At 50.6% G+C, this 20,378-nt stretch overlaps 1 protein-coding gene across 3 annotated transcripts in view; it reads left to right on the top strand.

Moving 5' to 3' along the window:
- Evc (EvC ciliary complex subunit 1) overlaps positions 1 to 19,760 on the top strand; it is a 36,787-nt gene extending 17,027 nt beyond the window's left edge. For 2 of the 3 annotated variants that reach the window (XM_055624286.1, XM_055624284.1), the window contains 14 exons: positions 1,638 to 1,796; positions 2,784 to 3,000; positions 3,585 to 3,733; positions 4,779 to 4,877; positions 6,545 to 6,757; positions 8,170 to 8,279; positions 9,896 to 10,106; positions 11,314 to 11,520; positions 12,497 to 12,641; positions 13,680 to 13,791; positions 15,117 to 15,243; positions 17,152 to 17,245; positions 17,867 to 17,978; positions 18,338 to 19,760. In XM_055624286.1, the coding sequence (XP_055480261.1) occupies positions 1,638 to 1,796; positions 2,784 to 3,000; positions 3,585 to 3,733; positions 4,779 to 4,877; positions 6,545 to 6,757; positions 8,170 to 8,279; positions 9,896 to 10,106; positions 11,314 to 11,520; positions 12,497 to 12,641; positions 13,680 to 13,791; positions 15,117 to 15,243; positions 17,152 to 17,245; positions 17,867 to 17,978; positions 18,338 to 18,422 (2,040 nt within the window). In that variant the 3' untranslated portion in view covers positions 18,423 to 19,760. The remainder of the gene's footprint in view (positions 1 to 1,637; positions 1,797 to 2,783; positions 3,001 to 3,584; positions 3,734 to 4,778; positions 4,878 to 6,544; positions 6,758 to 8,169; positions 8,280 to 9,895; positions 10,107 to 11,313; positions 11,521 to 12,496; positions 12,642 to 13,679; positions 13,792 to 15,116; positions 15,244 to 17,151; positions 17,246 to 17,866; positions 17,979 to 18,337) is intronic. The other variant, XM_055624285.1, reaches the window with a different exon arrangement.
- Positions 19,761 to 20,378: the final 618 nt, after the last annotated feature.

Here is a 20,378-nt window from a genome sequence, read left to right as displayed (position 1 = left end):
CTCTTTTTGAATCCATGGCCTCCTGGCCATGGATCTGAGAGTAGATGTGTCCTTGGCACCTCCTATGCTCGGCAGTGGTTACTCAGATTTGCTGGACTGTGGCCTTGCCCAAGAGACTCGAGCACAGCTACAGTGAGTGAGGAAGACCACTTGGCTAGCGTGATGCTGTGGAAAGGTGATAGGGGCTGCTGAGCTATGGTTGAGGGACATGTTCCTTTCACTTTAGGATCTGATAAACATCCTTAGAGGACCATAGAGATACCAGTCAGAAGGGATGCTGGCCCATTCATGAGCAGACAGGAAACAAGGAAAGCTGGGAGGTAGGAAGACAACTTAAAGAAAGAAGGGTTTATTAGGGCTTGAGGTTCCAGAGTGTTAGTTAAGAGTCCATGGTGGCAGAGTGAAGGCATGGCTGAGAGAGCAGGAAGCCAAGGGCTCTCATCTTACATCACAAACATGGAACAGATATAGCTAACTAGAAATGACACAAGTCTTTAAACTCTCAAAGCTCTCCTCCAGTGACATATTCTCTCCAATAAGGCCACGCCTCCTAAGCCTCCCCAAACAGTGCCACCAACTTGGAACGAGACATTTAAGTTCCTGAGGCTATGGGGGAGGGGATATTCATTCAAGGCACTTTTCTCATTGCTGTGACCAATACCTGCCAAGCAGCACCTTAAAGGAGGAATGGTTTATTCGGCTTCCAATTCAAAGGGATAGCATCCATGGTGGGGATTGCACGGCAGCAGGAGAGTGGAGTCAGGGTTGCATTCCATCCACAGTTAACATTGGAGTTCTGCTCGCTTTCTCCTTTTTGTTCAGTTTGGGACTCCAGCCCATGGGATGGTGCCACCCACATTCAGGACCAGTGTGGACCTAAAGGGATCTGAACCAAATACAGCCAATGCCATTCACATTCTGGGACATCTGGGTTTCTCCTAGTCCTGCTGCTATGCCTCAGGGCGTGTTCTATCCAGAAATAAGCAAGCAAGACATGCAGATGCCACTCAGCCTGTGCACCAGAAAGACAGTCGCCAGATTTCCTGCCATCCCTGGTGCTGAAGCCTAGATGGGCTTTGTTGTCACTCGTTGAAGCCCCCAGCAGCCCAAGCCATGAGTTGACTATTCCCTACTCTGGTCCTGATATGGTGTGGGCGGCTGGATTTCAAAATCAGAAAAATTTCACAGCCAGCATCTTCTCTGCCATTTGGTTCTTTTGTTCTTCTTAGACAATAACTAATAGTTAGTGGCCTCCTGAGTTTTCATTTTTTAAGCCACATTTAATTCTTTTGAGAGATCCTGAAACTCACAGGTTCTTATTATCTCATTTCTCATGCTCCCAAGGAGTAATTGTTGCCTATCTGGAGTGCTTAGGCAGGGCTCATAACTTCCTTATTGGCAAAAGTACCCTGTATTTGCTAAAAACACCTCTATAATATGACTGGCTCTATGGTATCTGGGGCAGAGTAGAGGGTGCCTACCAGAGAAAGCAATCAATGCCAAAGTAAACCCGCCTCAATTGCAGAAGGGTTGAGCTCTGGTGGGAATAAGGGATGAGCTGTGATTCCCAGACCCTGGCTAGAGCTCTTTCTTGAATAAGATTTCCTCATCACCTGATTTTCATGCTCATTTCACAGATGGGAGCTTTCTGGAAGCAGATGGACACCATCCAGCCCATTCTCATGGACCAGTTTAAATGCTCCAGCTCCAAGGCACGGCAGCTCATGATGGCTCTGACAGGAAGAATGATTGCTGCGGAGGGGCTGCTGCATGACTCTCAGGACCTGCAGGCCCTGGTAACACAGGGCACGAGGAGGGCGAAAAGACATTCAAATACCTTAACAGTCAGGAAGTCAAACACATTCCTGTTGTAGAGGGGATATAGCACCCCAGAAAAGGCCAATGAATCCACCTATTATCCACCCATCCATCTGTCCATCACATACCTATCCATCTTCCATCCATCCATCATCTATCTCCATCTATCCCATCTCTCCATCATCATCCATCCATTTATCACACATCCACCCATCATCTGCCCATTTAAAAAAATCTATTCTATTGCATAACTGTTTTGCCTAAGCATATGTACATATACCAGGTACATGCATGGTGTCCAAGGAGGTCAGAAGAGAGTGCCAGTCTTCAGCCATATGCTTTTTCTCATACCTACCCATCTATCCATCACTCAGCATCCCATAGACAAAGTGCCGATTAGATCACTGGTCCTACAGAGCTTAGGTTCTCTTTTTGTTGTTGTTGTTTCTGGAAATAGAGTTTCTCTGTGTAACAGGCCTGGCTGCCCTGGAGCTTGCTCCATTGAACAGGCTGGCCTCGAATGCACAGAGATCCACCTGCCTCTGCTTCCTGAGTGCTGGGATTAAAGGCATGCTCCGCAACCGCCAGGCTGAGCTTGGGTTCTCAGAGTTTGCTGCACATTGCGATTTCCTGGGGTGCTTTTATGACTCTGCTCTTTGATCTCCATCTAGTGGTCAGGCTTAGGTTGACAGCTAGGAGCAGGAGGGTGTGGGACACCGAGCCCCAGGATCTGGGCTTCACTAAAGGACAGTGATTGAAGCGTTTGGGGACAGGACAAGTGCCTAGTGGTTTATCCCATGCCATGGAGGGCAAGGGGACCCTACCATCCCTGCCTAAGATGCATATGGGGAGGGAGGGAGTTCTCTATGCTTGGCACGGAGTGTGGGATTGGAGGCCACTGCCTCCTCCACATTTTCAAAGCAGAGAGCCTTGATGCCCAGCCATTGTCATGTGTCTCCCCACAGGATGCCCTGGAGAGAGCAATGGGTCGGGCTCACATGGCAAGATTAGTAGAGTTCCTGAGGACCCAGATCCAGGAGGAGACGAAGTGCCGGCTGGCTGCCATCTCCCGTGGCCTGGAGCTGCTGACTGTCCAGGGTCAGCTGTCTGGGAGGCAGAAGGAGGAGCTTCTGACCCAACAGCACAAGGCCTTCTGGGAGGAGGCAGAGTGCTTTGGCAGGGGTGAGCTAGTGAGCCTGGGTTGGGGACCTGGAATAGTATGGCCCATGACACTAAACCTGGGCTACGTCCACTTCTAGCCCCGGAAATAAGCCAATCCAATGCCAGGCTAGGTATCCTCCTCTGTAGCACAGAGAGATCAGAGTCTATGTGAGATCAGGATCATCTTCTATTCTCAGTGACTTGGGCTGACAAGACCCCAGTGTCAATGCAGGACCACCTGTAATTTCAAAGGAGCAGAGGAAGGGAGAGGTCATCAAACAGAATGGACATAGAAATGCTCAGGGGCAATCCAGCTACCCACACGCAGCCCCAGCCTGGCTCAGCTGAAGGGCTAGTGAAGGTGAGTCAGGCCAGCAAGGATGGAGGGAAGCTACACAAGTTCCCAAGTCTGCTTCTGCCCACAGGGCTACCAGGAGGTAGGTCAGGGAGAGTTCAAGATCCATGAGGTCACTGTCGGTGAGACCTGCAAAGGGAAACAGGTCTGTCACCTGCCGAAAAGGGGCTGCCTGGTAGGTCACAGGAACGCTTCTTAAGTGAGTCTTCTGAAGAGTCACCTCCTGCTCTGTGGTTCTTTTCAATCCCAGAATTCATGCAGCGGGGCAAAGACCTGGTCCAGACATCTTTGGCTCGCCAGGTGGAGACGAGGGCAGAGCTCACACAGGCCCAGGAAGAAAAACAGAGAAGTTTCCTGGCTGATTCCCAGCTGACCCCAGACCTGGAGGAGTTCCTCAAGGTGACTCTGTCCTTACCCCACCCCTAGTGTTTGTCCCTTGCAGGTTGATCCTAGTCAGGGTTTAGGCTGCCAACAGACATGACTTCAACTCTTTCCTCCCTGTGCTAGGCATGTGACTGTAGCCATGTCCCTTTGTCTCTTTGTTCCTCTTTCATGGGCCAGTGACAAACATCTAAAACTGGGCTGCTGGGATGGGGAATCTTTATCAGGTATAGCCAAATGCTGACTTGTGACACACAGAGTGTAAGACCCAAGACTTTCTCAGAACAGTCCCTCAGCCATGGGAGTGAAGCAAGGCACAGCTTTGGCCAGGGCAGTGGTTGGGACCAGGGAGGTGACCTCCACTAGAAAATGCCCTGTCTCTCAATAGGAAGAGGAGAGGCCTACGGGAGGGCAGGAAGTAAGATGCCAACTTTCTGGAAAGAAAATGAACAGCTGGGAACCAATGGGAAAGGCAGAGTTCACAGTACAGGCACGGGGCTGTGGGGACGGTGCAGTGAAGAGCAGCGCCGTGGTAAAGTGAGGCCACACCTTCAGCACAGAACAGACTCAGTCAGGCCTGCTACACTTTCCTCTCTGTGAGCCCTAACTAGGAGTCAGGAATATACTCTAAATAGGTGGGGCTTACTCTATGTGAGAAGATTGACTTGAGTCAGAGGAAGAAGGCTTCTAATCACCTTTCTGCTTTATCCCGGGTTCCCCAGGTAGGTCCCCCTGGATATGGCAGTCACTAGCAGAGGAAGTCAGAGAGGTTGTTGTCTGAGCATAGGACAGACAACAAGGACAGACAAGTAACAAGGGTGGCCCTGTGGACACGCCTCACATCAGTTAAACAGAAGCACAGTTGGGATTTGAAGTCCTGGCCTCAACCACATTTTACAAGCCATTGAAGTCATATGGTGGCTCCATGCCTCAGTTTCCTCATAATTACATAGGTGTGAATATTTCTTCCATCTGAGATGACAGTCAGTCATCTGGGGAGAATTTTCCAGAAAAACCAAGGAGTGCAATTTTCTACTGGACTCAGTTCCTGTTTTAATGACAGGCTTTTCATGAGGTCCTGGAGAGGCAGCGGCTGGCATGGAGTAACCAGGAGGAGGAGGAGGACATCAGGATCACTGAGGCCATGGCTGCACTCTGCCAGGTATGTGATTGTGTTGCTTTTTGCTGTAACAAATTATTACCTGGCTCTCAGGCCATCATGGCAGAGAAGGCATGGTGTCGGCAGCAAAAGGCAGCTGGTCACATGGAAACACGCATGCTGGCGCTCAGCTTGCCTCCTGTTATTTAATCTGGGATCTGTGCTCATGGAATGAGACTGCTCATACCCGGGGTGAATGATTTCCCCCTAGGTTAAACATCTAAACTTCACAGACTCACATATAGGTGTGTCTCCTGTGATTCCAAGTCTGTCAGATTGGCAGTATTACAGCGGCTTAGCCAGACAACAGAATGACCTTCTGCTCTGCATGTGTGAGAGAACCTTTTGATCCTCCTGCCATCCAGGCTGGGACAAAGGAGGAAGGGTCACATGGCATTGTACTTGTTGCCTAAAGGACCCAAAGACCACTTTTCTCCCATGGGTTTCATTGTGCCCATTCTGGATACTGGGAGAGCCACTTCTGAGTCTGTACACAGGCAAGTTAGAGATGCCTGCCTTCCTCACAGCTGGCTTTGAGGAGACAGGATGAAGAGCATAAGGAACCCCAGGAGCAGGGCCCCTGGGGCATGCTAGTGAGCAGCATAGGCTGGGAGATGGAAATGGGGGAAAGGAAGATGCTGGTGAGAAAGGATATAACATACAACTAAGAGTTAGGCAGCGCTGTTGGGAGAGGTCTCGGGTGCCCAGCTCAGCATCAAGCTCTGCCTCACCATATGGCCATGCGACCATGACGTGGTCCCTCTGGCCTTGTTTCTTTCCCTATGTAATGTGGCATCAGTCTTCCTTCACACTGGCACTGTGACAACTCCATGCTTAGGAGACCTTAGGACAGCAGCTGGAACTGGGTATATCCCAATCCACATTGACGCTATCACCAAGCCCTTACGTATCAGCACAGAGAAGAGACCGAGGGTCCCATGCGGGTGAAGGTGAACTCAAAGACAGCCATCTGGAAGAAGTGTCCCTGAGACTAGAAGTCAGCATTCCAGACTGGAGAGTCAAAAAGAATGTGCAAAGACAGGAAACACAGCCATCCGGACTGGAGTTGACCAGGGTTGAATAGGTGTCATCAGTTGCGGCCTCAGTGTCTTTATCTGTAAAATTCTGTTATTAGTTTTGGGAAATTTGGTTAGTTCTCCAACTAGTGCTTTTATTTCAACACTCCTGCCTCTTCTTCCTTGAGGACAGCAGTGACCCCTGTTGGACCTCCTAGTCTCTCTGATGCCTTCATCCTTTCCAGTGTCCCCTTGATTTGTTCAGGGTTTCTTTTGATTTACCTTCCAGTGCATTGATTCTCTCTTCATCTGCTTCAAAATGACTGTAATTAAAAAAATAGTACCTCGAGTTCCTTAAACTTTTGAATTCTAAAACACCTAGTTGGTTATTTTTAAAGTAAACAATGCTATTGACCATTGCAGCTCTTTGCTTAAAACACCATGAGCAGAGCAGCTGCCTCAACTTAAGGTCCGTCCCTTATAGTCTGGAATATGCACAGTGCGCTTGCTGTGGTAACAGCTCTGTATGTGTGCTTTGTTCCTATTGTCCGTCTTGCTTGTACCCCGTGTGCTCTTTTTCAATTCCAGAAGTTCAGACCCCAGCAGGGTGGGATGTGGAACCAACCCAAGACCCCAGCATGGTTCTCCTTTCAGGAGCTGTACTGTGGCACCATGGAAACTTTCCAAAAGTTTGTGGACACCCTGTTCCTGAAGACTCTCCCAGAAGTGAGCGGCCTCCCTGTGGCAGAATGTGAGGCCCTGCGGCAACAGGTCCAGGAGCAGGCAGCGAGACAGCTGGGACAGGCAGACCGATTCCGCAGACAGCAGTGGGGACTCCTGTGTGACCTGTTGGAGCAGGACAGGCGAGTATGTCTCCTGGGACCCGGGCTGGGCTTTGCATTTGAGATTTAGGGTGGTATGGAGAGATTTCAGGTGCTGGGCATCCCCAAGGGCCTCTTAGGGACACTACACAGATGTGGCTGCAAACATCCAGAAATGCACTCAGTGTCCGAGTGCACGCTGAACATGTTCAAGGCCCTGGAGTGATACCCAGTGCCCCAAGGAAAGTCGTGGTTACTGAGCTTCCCTAACAGTCATGGAGGGAGGGCCAGGGTGTGAGCACAACACTCGAAAGTTCACCCAGGAAGTTACAAGGCAAAAGGCAGTGAAGCAGGGAACAGATGAGACGGAGCTGTGGCTGCAGAAACAGGAAGGAAGGGCTGGGAGAGAGGCAGGAGGGTTGGTGTCAAAAGAGGGTGGTGGGCAGTGTAAGCAGAGGTTGGAAAGGTGGGCTGGCAAGCCTGAGCGAAAAGCAACCCCTGGAAGCTGGAACAGGCAAAGAATCATGGGTGGGAATGGAAATCTGAGCTACAAGGGCCTCTGTTAAGACCCGAAGTCTCATCAGACCTGGGAAGAGTGGAGGTAGGAGGACAGAGGGCTTGCAGAGAGAAGAGAAGCCTTAGTCAGGGCCTTCTCTGCGACAAACTGGAGACCTACAACAGGGTAGGCTCCTGAGAAGATATGAGGGTGACTCTCGCTGAGACTCCTAGTTTCAGGAGTCATGGATGCTAATGAGGCCACCCTCAAACTAGATAGGACTTCTAGTGGAGGGAGAGGAACACCAACCCATCCACAAAAACTTTGACCCAAAATTTACCCTGCCTGCAAGATGTGCAGGGAGAAAAAGAAAGGAGACATTGAGGAAAGGTCCAACCAATGCCTCTCCCAACCTGAAACCCACCCCATGGGAGACAGCCAACCCCTGACACTATGAACGATACTCTGCTGTGCTCACAGACAGGAACCTAGCATAGCTGTCCTCTGAGTGGCTCCATCCAGCAGCTGATGGAAACAGATGCAGAGACCCACAGCCAAACATTGGGTGGAGTACGGGGAGTCTTGTGGAAGAGTCCGGGGAAGGCTAAAAAGACTCAGAGGGGACAGGAGCTCTACAAGACCAAAAGAACCAACAAACCATGGCTTATGGGGGCCTGTAGAGATTGAAGTGCCACCCAAGGACCAAGCATGGACTGGACCTAGGGCCCCTACACAGATGTAGCTGATGTGCAGCTTGGTTCTCATATAGGTTCCCAAGTAAGGGGAATGGGGGCTGACTCTGACCTGGATTCTGTTTTCCCCTGGTAAGGCTACCTTGCCAAACCACAGGGGAAGAAGATGCCCTCAGTCCTGATGTGACTTGATATGCTGGGGTGGGTAGGTAAGGAGGGTCGATGGAGTGAGTGCAGCGGCTTCACGCATCTCTGTCCCTCCGAGCATAGGTGTGGCTGGAGGAGTGTGCATTGTCTATGGCGCTGCAGAGGCAACTGCGGGAGCACCACGAGAGCACCATCCACGGGGTCCTGAGCCGATTCAGTGGCCTCTCTGAAGAGTGAGTATGAGCTCTGAGGGATGGGCTCTGTCTGCGTGAGACTCCAGGCTAACTCCAGTGTGCTAACCTACAAGGTGGACACATTGGCTGTCCCTGCCTTCCCCTGATAATAAGGATGTACCATTTCACAGTTTCCTTCTCTGGAAAGCCGGGCTAATAAAACCTGTTTCACAGCATTCTGCTTGGTAGGGATGTTTTGGGAAAGCTCTCGTAAGGTAAATTTATACACCTTGGTTTTGGCTACAGTTCCAGATGGTTGGTAAATTTGCAGTTTTACTTCCGTTACTGCATACAGTCCAGATGTTGGAAGTTTCTGTCATCACAGAGGTCTTTGCACATTTACAGTCACTTTCTCCTTATCCATCAAATGTATACTCTGTTTCCACATTTTTGCTGTTCATGCAGTGGGTTTTTTCTTTTTCTGTTTAGTGAAAATATTTCTCCTTGTTTTCCAGGAGAAAAATGACAGATTTTCTTTTAATTATCTATCTTTTCCCAAGACCCGTATACATGTAGGTATCAAGTATATGGCTGTGGTAGAGGCACAGAAGCAGGACAGGAGTGTGCCTGTGCAGAGGTGGTAACGGCAAGCAATGGGCTGGTTGGCTGCAGGTGTGTGGCTGTTGTGGTGGATGGACCAGGAGCAGGTATGTGGCTTTGGCTGTGTTTGATACAGGAAATGGGCAGCTGTGGCAGAAGAGCCTTGTGGCTTTTGTGGATTTCAGCAGGAGTGTGGCTGTTGTAATGGATGATACAAGTGAAAGATCAGAAGCAGGGAAGATAAGCATGGTGGACCAGAGTGACCCAGTGAGCATTGCCAGCTCACAGAGCTTCAGGTAGCCTGGAGCCTCTTTCCTGCGTTGTACTAGAGTTTGGTCCATTTATATATAATATAAATCAGTCTTCTCTCTTTCTCTTGGGATTCAACTGTATACGTACTAGACTATTCCAGCACAGCCCATACATAATTCTGTACCGTTCCATTCTTTCGGTCCAGTATGCTACCTTGTAGCTCTTCTGTTGTCTAATCTTCTACCTTTTTGGTTCATTTTTTATGTCTGTATGGCTGTGTTATTTTTATTGACCACTGGATACTTGTGGAATGAGTGAGGAGATGGGATCCAGCTTTTAGGGGAAGAAACTCCACAGAGGACTTGTAAGGACTTTAGGTCCAACCGACTCCATGGCAACACTTTGTGAGGGGTGAGCGCATCTCCAGGCTGAGGGCCTCAGCAGAAAGCCATGAAGTGTCCCGAGCCTGCCTTTTATCAGCCATTGGCTACCAAGGTTCTGTCCAGCTTCCCATACTCTCAGCAGCACTGTACATTATGAAGAAAGCATAACCCTTTGCCTGGCCTTGGGTTGCTTGACCCACTGGTGTGGGAACTCGAGTGCTTGTTTTGGCTTTAGATGTGTTTGAAATGGAGTGTATGAAATGGAATTGGGCCTGTACCATAGCCATTGCATGTACCTTTGAACTTGGGAAGGTCATGAATGGATGTCACCAGGCAGGGCAATGGTTGACTCCCATTCCTCCTATGGGTGTGGCTCCTCAGAGAGAGCCTCCCTGGTTCAGAGCATCCGAGAGCTCTGACCAGGCTTGCTTTCTCCCATAGGTCCACACGAGGCATCCTTCAGGGCCACGAGCTGCTGCTGTGCTCTGCCCTGCGCAGACTGGCCCTCCGAGGCACCACCATCACTGCCCTGGCACAGATGAGGCTGTCTGGGAAGAAGAGGCTCCTGCAGGAGCTGCGTGAGCAGCTGGCTCTAGAGCAGGGTGCCTCCCCGTGCCTGGAGGAGCATCAATGGCAGCTACTTAACGCCCTGGTGAGAACACAGGGTCCACTGTCCCACACACCGCAGCCCTGCCCGGAAGGGCTCCACTACACCCCTGTTAGCCTGCTTCTCACATTAGGATTCTGACACCCCTAGGGCAGTGTGACAAAAACCACAGGTTGGGACTTGACTCAAGGGACCTAACGGCCTCCCAGGATAGGGACCCAAGGGCTGAGGTCAAGATAGCAGACAGCAGGTCTCTCCCCAGACTTTTCTCCTTGGCTTACACACCCATCTACTTTGTGTCCTCACAGTTGTCATCTTTCTGTATGTATTGAGAGATTCTGCCCTCCTCTTAGGAGGACTTCAGGTACCCTGGAGGGATTCAAGCTCGCAGCCTTCTACACTCATCACCCGCTGTCCCAGGTCCATGCCCTTCAACATTGAACTCCTATGATTAGGAATTAAACATGTACGTTGGAGGGAACACATCCAGCTCATAAAAGGGGAGACAAGGGTGAATCTGAGGGATTCTAGTGAAGGCGACATGGAAAGAATTATCCCAGGAATCTAAGTGAAGTCTCAGGGAAGGTGGGGCATCCCCCACATAGGTACCAGAAAGAGGCCTTTCCTGCTCTGTGAAGATCTGAGCAGACTGAAATAATTGGCAAGCAGCAGAGCCGGGGTTTGAACCCCTACCTGCTTCCCCAGGTCTCCTGTGTGGAGCTTCTAAGCCATAGAAGCTGTGATGGCTTTTGTCCTGCTCAGCTTCTTGCTCTTCCTTGGAGGCTCAAAGGTAGCAAGCTGGTTACTTCTCTAGTTCCAGTTCCCAACCCCCCCCATCTCTCCATCCTAAGCAGGTGCAGCCCCTAGTCCCATGTGTCCTGCCACAGTTTCTGTGATGTTCCCAAAGCTGAATCCTATCTCAAGCTGGCTCTGCTGTGTCTTTTAGAAAGCCACTCAACTTCTCTGAGCCCCTCAGACCTTGCCAGTCTTAGTATTCAGGCTTCACAGTGTTCGAGAAGGATGAACAATCTCCTCATTTTGTGAGGGGCCCTGGATCTCACTGAGCACACAGTTGAGGCTCAATAAATGTCTTTGGATGAGGGAGGGAACTATCCACAGACACCCAGGCTCATCCTTATGGTTAGCATTTCAAGTCTAGAATCTGCCCACCCCTTCATTCATCTCCTCCAGCCCTCAGGCCAGCACAAGGGCCAGCCATTTTGATGAGGTGGGAGCCTGTCTTCCCTTGTAGGAGGCGCGGATCCTGGAGGAGTCTGCCAGGCTGGAGGATGAGGCTCAGCAGACCGGCCTGCGGCTCCAGCAGCAGCTGCTGGCAGAGGCACAGGAGGCAGGGCAGCTGCTACAGCTGCACTCAGAGAGAGCCATCGGGCAGGCGCTGCTGCTGCATGCCCGGAATGTGGCCAGCAAGGTCAGAACCAGGGACAAGGAAGACTTCAAGGTGAGCACCAGGCTGCCTCTCAACAAGGAGGGCCAGGAAGAACAGCGCTTTTCCTGCCCCTCTTTGAGCTTCCAGCCTACAGCGTGTGCCTGGCTTACCAGCCAAGAATCACCTAGCCCACACACAGAGCCCCTGGATTCAGCTCTGCAGCTCAGTATCAGCCCGGGGCACACCTGGCTTCCCTCTCCATTGACCCCAGAACAGCAAAACCAGATCCAAACTGAAAAAAGGTGGCTTTCCCTGAGGCTTTGCAGACAGATCCTGGTGGCCCGTGATCCATAGAACTCAACTTGGATAAGTGGACAGTGGCTTGCTGTTTCTGTTGCCAGGGCTAAATGACAGTGGTCAAAATGGCGATAGTGGCCATGTGAGTGTTGTACAATGTCTGGGTGCCTTCTCCATCCTACCTCCTCAGATTCCCTACAGCCCAGGCTGGGTAAGGATCCTCCTTCCCATTGTACAGATGTGGAAACTGAGGCTTCTCATTCTACAAAAGACACACTGAAAGCCTGGCAGGTAGTGAGCAGCAGAAATTAAGCTGGAACTAGGTCTCAGCTCATCTCCAGTCTCCTACAGCTTCTTAGTTGCTCCCTGGATTCATGAGGCAGGAAAGAGTCCAACTGAGGCAGAGGGCCATAGTGTCTGTGACCTAGGAAGCACAGCTGTGTACGGCCTGGCAGCAGGAGGGAAGCGATGGTGTCTCTCACCCTTCAAGGCTTTATGCTGCTCTTCCTGAAGGAAATTCTCTGCCCACAGCAAGCTTCTTTAACGTCACACAGCATTGGCCAGAACTAGATTAAAACCACAGTCTTGACCACCCTTGCCACAGGAAGTAAGAGTATCATGAGCAGCTTAAACAGCCAAACCCACCCTGCATGAGTCCTAGTCAGTCCAGGTTGAGAGCTGGTGGGAAACACAATGCAGCGCAGGTGGCTCCCCCCACGACCTTTCAGATGTCCCTGTCTCTGCTTCACAGAGGACGCTGGTGGAGACGGTGGTGGAGAGTGTGTACGTGACCAGCACCGGTGTCAGCCGCCTCGTGGAGGCGCATTACCAGGGCATCGGGAAGCTCCTGCAGACCCACAAGGAACAGCTGCTGCAGCGCCTCAAGACCCTGCAGGGTAGGAGCTTCCCCATCTAGAAGCCAGCGATGGCCTTGCAAGAGTGGAGTCTGTGTGTGTGTGTGTGTGTGTGTGTGTGTGTGTGTGTGTGTGTTTCCTCTTCGACTCATAAGCCCCTGTAAAGGGTGCCCAAAGGCCATGTGTATACAATACAGTAAATCTAGGTGGTTTATGAGAAGCATCCAGGATGAATGTTTGTAGGGCCTGCTGGGAAATGGAAGTCATTCCATCTTTGAGCTTCGTGGTGGCCAAAGAGATGCAGTAACTGTTAGTAAGAGTGGGTGTTGAGTTATTTGTTAGAAAGACACTTTCCAGAGTGTTGCCTGCCATCTGTAGTCCAGCTAGGATCCCTAGGGTCAAGGTAGCACCATGGTAATTATGCAACAGCCAGCACTCTCAGCTGGGGCAGCGTATCACTTTACTTAAAAATAATAAAGTCAGGCACACTGGCACATGCCTGTAATCCCAGCACTCAGACAGGTGGGGGCAGGCAGATCTCTGTGAGTTCATGGCCAGCCTGGTACAAAAAGCAAGCACAGGACATCGGAGGCTACAGAGAGAAACCCTGTCTCAAAAAACAAATAATAATGATAATAACAATAATAATAATTCAAGTTTTCTGAACAGGTAACTAACTGCAAATAAGAAGGAGCTGTGGCAGTGGGTGTGAGATCAAGGCCTGCTCCTCTAAGAGTGCTCACGCTGGCATCCCAAGTCCCAGCAAAGCTGAAACTCAGTCTACCCAGCCCCTCTCCCTGCTGTGTGACGCTGACTCTGGCAGCTCTGATTGTGGAAGCTTGCTTGTTCCTTCTCCTCACTCCTGACAGAGAGCTAGAGGGGGGGCCATGGCAGTTCTCCTGTGCCAAAGCTGCCATGACGTTCTCCTACACCGGCCTTCCCGAGTGCTGGGGCCTGTGACAGGTTATGAGAACAGGCATGTCCTGCTCACCCCTTGCCCTGGGCTCCAGCCTCACCCCAGACTCATCAGAATCCACCCTCCAAATGCACTCCTTCACTGCCTTGTGTCTGTTTGTCCAGGTGAGAGAATCAATGCTTACAAACTGTGGAAAAAGCAAGAATTCGGTGAGCTGCCATCGGGGAGCCAAACAGCAGATGGTTCCCGAGGAGCTTCCCAAGCGGTACAGCAGAGGTGGGGCTCAGTGTTATCTGTAGGGTCTCTGCATGGGACGCTTGCCACTCTACGTGGCGGGCTTGGGATCTTGCCCGGTTTGCCTGTTGATGTGTGTGTTGCCTCCCTCATAGCCATTTCTGAAGCCTCTCTCACTCATACCTTGGGCTCCGCAGAATTCACACTCAAGGTGAGAATGTGCATGAAGACTAGTGAGGAGCCTGTGTGTGTGTGTGTATGAATGTGTGTTTATGTAGGTGCAGGTGTTGTAGCCCGGGAATAACCTGAACTGTTGTTCCTCAGGCACCATCTACCTTGATTTTTAACATTGTCTCCCTGGCCTGGAACCTGCCCAGCAAGCAAGGCTGGCTGGCCAGAGAGCCCTGTCTCCTCCCTAGCACTGGGCTTATAAGCATACCCCACCACACTCAGCTTTTTTTTAATGGATTTTGAGGCTCAAAGTCAAGTTCTTAATTCTTGCAAGGCAGGGACTTAATAACCGAGCCATCTCCCCAGCCCTGGTTATATGTTCTTAACCTAGGAAGTGAAGGTGAAGGGGCAGGAGGTGTGGAAGGCAAAGGTGTGTTTCATGCCAAAGTCCATCACAGCTTCCATTGGCTCAGCAACCCTTGCCTCATTCATCCGTTACCTCACAGACCAGAGGGTCAGAGTTGGATCAGCTTGTCTGGCTCCTCCTAGCCACACAGGGCTGGAATCAAATGGCCACTAAGTTGCACTCTTGCAGTTTCCCCAGTTTACTGAGGACAAATGTCCACTAGCTCCAGGTGGGCTGAGTAAGAGCTGAAGTAGCCCCAGGAGCACCTACTGTTTGCCTGGCCTCAACCCCTGCCTGGGACACTTCTTGTCTGTCCTGAAGGGAGTCTCAGGGGTAAAGCATGTGCTGCTGTGTTGGGAAATGGCACCTCCAATTGCAGGAAGGCTCAGGCTGAGACAGAGCATCTACCATTGAGAACAGTAGAGGCAGCGTCACATTGGGGATGAGATGATGGCAGTGCAGAATATGTCCCTACCTAGCAGCGTCCTGACTTTGCTTGCATGCTGCTGATGTCCCCAGGATTTCCTAAGAATCTAAGTCAGTGTGCATGCAGGCTTTCTTAAACTTCCCCATGCTTTATGGCCATGCAGCCTCAGGATCAGAGCTGGACTGTTGAAAGAATGTGACTGCAGTTTGTCATGCACATGTTTTCCTGGCTTCTCCTCATGCTCCAGAACTCAAGTGCAACTAAGAGTCACAAGCCCATGGTGCAGCAGTCTTTTGGATGGGTTTTGTAGGGACCTATTGGCCCAGGGTTCCAAAAGTATTGGTCATCTCTTCTCACCACCAGGATGCTGTCACAGCAGAAGAAACTCCTGGGCCAGTTCACACAGCACCAACAGGGCCGCCTGAACTCTCAGAGGCAGAAGGCACAAGAGCTCGACCAACTGGAAGCCCAGCTTGATAATCAGCTACAGGTAGTTTGGGAGATGTGTCACTAGACTCAGTGGCATAGTGACAGGGAAGAGGCCACAGCGAAGCTCACAGCCAGCTGCCCAGGCCCTGTGAAAAACCCGGTGCCCCACTCTAGACCTCTTCACCTACCTACTTATCTTTTTCTGTGGTGTCTTTGACTCTTTGAGTTGCCTTGGCCAACACTGTGTCACATTTTGAAAGGACCATGAGCCCCTTGGGGACACCAGGTCTCACATGGTCCTGGTCTATGCAGGACACAGCTAAGCAGTCTGCCTGTGGCTTTGGAGTTAGTAATGGAATGAACATTTCTCTGTGTGCAGACTACCACCTGTTAATGTTATTTTTATAAAACTGTGTTTGCTTTTCTTAGTTTTTCTCTTAACCCAGCTACCATATAAATAATTGAGACTTATTTTTTAATAAGCTTCACAACGTAATAACATAATAACTGAGCAGTTATTACTCAATTCTTAACCCTCTAAACTAATATGATTTCCTTCCAGCCTACATCTCAGAGATACTTGCACTTTGTGGCTTTTCTGCTCCAGCTTCTTCTCCGGGTGGCTTTTAGACCTCTCCCATGGCTGAATCCCCTCCTTCCTCCTCTTACTGCTTCTCCTCTGGCTGGGAGGAAGTCCACACCATTCTCTTCCATGCTTAGCTTTTGGCTGTAAGCTGCTTCGTTGGCATAGTAGGGGACACTTGGAGAGCAGTGTTTACACAACATTGAGACGGGAGATTCTCAGAACAACAGTTGCAACCAGATATGGGACATACAGAAATCAGCTTTGAATTATATAATAACTTTATGTTTACATCCACCAAGAGGGCTTCCTGGTGTTGGGGCTGCCATCTGTGCCTTTTGGGTTGTGCTGACAGTAACTAAGACTCATTGCCTATGTACAGCATTCAGAGAGGCTTAGCTCTCAGGATACAAAGTGGACATCTTAGCACAGAAAAGTCCCAGCCTGGAGGATTATGAGGTGTGACTGTACCCCAAAGTAGCTGCCTTTAAAAATAATATCAGGGGTTGGCAGGGTGCCTTAAAGCAGAACCAAGGCATAACAAGAGAGCTCAGCAGATAAAAGACACCTGCTGCTCAAGTCTGGTCCTGAGCTCATCCCCAGAACACATGTGGAAGGAGGTGATTTCAGCTGATTTCCTGAAGTTGTCCTCTGACCACCATGATGGCTGCAATGTGATGTGTGTGTGTGTGTGCATGTGCACACACACGACCACACACACACACACACACACACACACACACACACATACTGCTGCTACTGCTGCTACTACTACTACTAAGAACAAATAGATAAATAAATACATTTTAAAAGAAAAATTAGAATGAAGGCCTATGACGGTGGTCTGACCTTTTTCGTGTCTGTCTGGCCAAGGTTGGCAGTAATGACAGCAATCATAAGAATCCCGTTAATGATGGGCCTTTTGTTCCCAAGGGTCAGTTGCAGATGGTAGCCAATGTGAGAGCTCTCAACATCAAGTGTGAGCAGTTGAAGTGGTGGCTGAAGTGATCCTTATGATAGAGAGGAAAACTTGGGCTACTATCGTTGCACAGTAGTAAACCATGGCTTATGGGTCTTTTGGCAGCCACGCACTGGAGTGAAGTAAGGCTGCTGTTTCATAGTGGCTGAGCCCGCAAGGTGTCCTCATTTGTGGACAGGGTTATGAGACTAGGAGAGGTGACCCAGGTGTCTAAAGGAGCACCTTCCTTCCTCCATGCCTCTGTCCTGGTCCTGAACTTGGGGCTGCTGCTTAGAAAGTCTTCCAGGCTGGGACATGAGATGTGGTCATCAGACATCTTTTACAGTGTAAGGCTTCAACTCGGTGTCGGGGAACACAAGCGGTGAGGGGTAGAGAGGCATACTGATTCCCTTCCATTTGTCTGTCAGGAAGCTGAGCAGACCTTTATCTCAGAGCTAGCGACACTGGCCCGAGTGCCCCTTACTGAAAACAAGCCATTCTCCAACAAGCGAGGACTGCCAGGTAAGTCCCTGTGCAGCCGTGCTCAGCAGGAGGGCCTCTTAGCTTAGAAGTGTGGATGCCAGGGTACAGCCACCATTAACCAGCTGTGTAGTCTTGGGTGTCCTGCAAAGCTTCTCTGGGCTTTCCTACTCTCTGGGCATGCTTAGGACATTCCAGAAATCCTGGCTCTATAGCAACCCACCATGCCAATTCCTGGCTCCAGTACTCTCCTGGCCCATCTTATCCCCATGTCTACTCTCCCATCTGTAAAACAGGGAGATGCCCCCTCATACCCTGGCAGAGATCCTTTAGTGGCATCACAAGCTGGTGTCTTCTGGTGGTGGAAGTGATTCACAGCTGTCACACATGAGCTTTGGCCAGTACCCTCTGCCTCTCCTGCTTCCTGTATCCTGCATGCTGTGGGTGAAAGCAGAAACAGAGAACCGGGTGTGCCCCGTTCCGTGCCAGCCCTGTCAAGAGCAGGCTGTGAGGTGTGGGAAACACTTCACTTCATGATGTCCAGCTTGCTTAGCAGTGGTGTGGCTACAAAGCCCATCTGCCCACCAAGGTTGCTTATAAGCCGTGGGAGCAGGAAGCGCCATCTAAAGTCATGGAGCCATACTGGGTCTCTGCCTTCAACAGAAAAGCCAGTAAGGACCAAAAGGAAAAAGCCCCCACCTCAAGAGAGAGAGGACCTGGGACTGCCCAATGATGACCACCCTGCCTTGGCGGACCACACCACAGGACCACTCAGGTGTGAGGGGTCCCAGCCCACTGCCTTTATCCTAACCTCTGTCAAGTATCTGGGAGTCTGGGAATAAGCCTTGTCAGAGCGCTGATGTGAGGCCCAGGAAATGCTAGGAATATAACTTGAGAATGGTGGGAAGGGAAGTATCCTAACAGGAGGTGTCTGCATGACTGGGAACTGTCATTTGTGGATCAGCTCTGGGGCTGCTGGGTCAACTGAGCCAGGGCCTCCATTATCCCCTGGCACTGGGTGGTTTCTCTGCTTTTTACATATTGTGTACTCCAAAAAGTTTCACTTCTTCTGCATGGGTGGTCCTGCATCCATAGTGCACTGTTCTCAACGTCACTTCCTGTCCATATCCACAGCAGCAGAAGGCTGGGCCAGCAGGACAGTGAAGCTGGCAATGGAGAAAACCCAAGGAAGATGCTGCAGAAGAGAAGCAATCTGTAGCTGGGGCCCTGCTGAGAGGAACCTGCCATGCACCTCACTTCCTCTGTGTGATTTAGGGGCTGGAGTCTTGAGAGAGGGGATGCCACCTGCCTTAGAAAGTAAAAATGGCATGAGAGTAGCACCAAGTTCCTGGGATAATTGGAGATGAGGGGGACATGCCCTTGAGAACACACCACCTCAGCTCCACTCTGGTGCACTCACCCTGGTCTCTTTCTCCCTTAGGAGGGCCCGCTACTCCTGCCCTCCAGCCTCACACAGTGTCCTGGTGCTGCCCAATGGTCTGGGTAGAGACTGGAGGTGCCCGATTCCCAGCATCTCCATGATGTCCTGCCTGTCAGGGTCTCAGCATCGCTGGTTGTTTTCTGGGCCTGAAGCCACTGTGTCGCCTCCATTATGCCACAGCCATCTCCTGCCCCTGGTGTCCCAACCAGGACCGACTTTTGGCCTTGGTCTTTCTATCTTTTTGCTCAGGTAGCCCTGGGGCCTGGTCACCCAAAGATGTCTGAGCCTCAGAAACAATGTTTTTGGCACAGCCATAGACTTCCAAACGCACGGGTCAGTTCTAAACCACTTGCAGCATGGGACCACACATGCCTGTCATGTATCACAAGAGCTCCCCCATGGGCATGGAAGACAGAGAAGGAGGCAGTCCCTACCTTTACCCTTCACTGATGAAGGGACACTTTCCACCAGCTAGCAGTCCCTCTCCCGAGGAGAAGCCAACAGGTCACCTGCTCCTCCTGAGGGATGGTGAGGAAGTTTCAAACCAGCCACACTTGCCTCGCAGGCCAGGGGCCCTTCCCATCCAGGGGGCAATCTCTTCCATCTCCAGTCATCACCGTCAACATTTTGGAGATGACCATTCTTCGCTCAGGTATGAAAGCTGCGGATGCCAAAAATGAAGTATCTTCCGACAGACCCAGACCCATGTGGAGCCGGAAGGTTTGGGGGGGCACACATTGGTGCATTTGAGATTAGAACTGTCACTCAGTGGAAACACAGCTTCAAGATTGCCTGGATAGAGGACCCTACCCCAGGAGTTGTTGCTGTTGCAAGCACGTGGGGACCCAGGCTGTCCTGTACATTGCAGGACAATGGACAGCAACCCCGGGCTCTGCTCATTAGGTGCCAACTGGACCCAGCCATTCATTTCTGGTGTTTCTCAGTGATAGGTCAGTCAGTTTGCGCCTGCCCCAGGCAAGCCCAGGACTGCATAGCCCCACGTTAGCACGAATTTCTAGAACATACATGGTTTCTATGACTCAGGAGTTCCTCTCTGCAATCCTCTGAACTTTTTGGGAAATTTAGGTTCTTATAATAAAAACTAAGACTGACTAATTAGAAAGCAGCCATGCTCTGTGTGTGTGTGTGTGTGTGTGTGTGTGTGTGTGTGTGTGTTTGTGTGTGTGTGTGTAGCCCAGAAGACAACCTGGTATGTTTCCTTAAGTTCTATTCACTTTTGTTATTTTTGTTTTGTTTTGTTTTGTTTCTGGTTTTTCTCTGTGTAGCCTTGGCTGCCCTGGAATTTGTTTTGTAAACCAAGCTGTCATCCAACTCAGAGATCTGCCTACCTCTGCCTCCTGAGCGCAAAGCTTGCAACACCACCAAGCAGCTGACTGTCCACATTTGGGGGAAGGGAAAGGCCTGGAATTCCATTGGCCTGGAATTCACCAGTTAGTTGAGGCTGTTTGGCCAGAAGGATCCCGTGCTCAGAAGCCAAGCAGTTTAAGGACTGAGACGCTTCCCCTGTGATTATCAGGGTTTTTATTTTCATTTACTTATTTTTTATAACTTGTTTATTTATTCACTTTGCATACCTATCACAGCCCCTTCCCTTTTCTTTTCCCTGTCCCACCCTCTCCTCTCCTTTTCAGAAAAGGGGAGCCCCACCACCACCACCCTAACATGCCCTGACGCATGCTCTTCCACTGACTACCGTGAAGGCAGCCCAGCTAG

This window comes from Psammomys obesus, unplaced genomic scaffold (genome assembly GCF_907164565.1).
Source record: "Psammomys obesus unplaced genomic scaffold, mPsaObe1.curated_primary_1811, whole genome shotgun sequence".
Taxonomy (NCBI): domain Eukaryota; kingdom Metazoa; phylum Chordata; class Mammalia; order Rodentia; family Muridae; genus Psammomys; species Psammomys obesus.
This window is presented reverse-complemented; position numbering and strand designations above follow the sequence as displayed.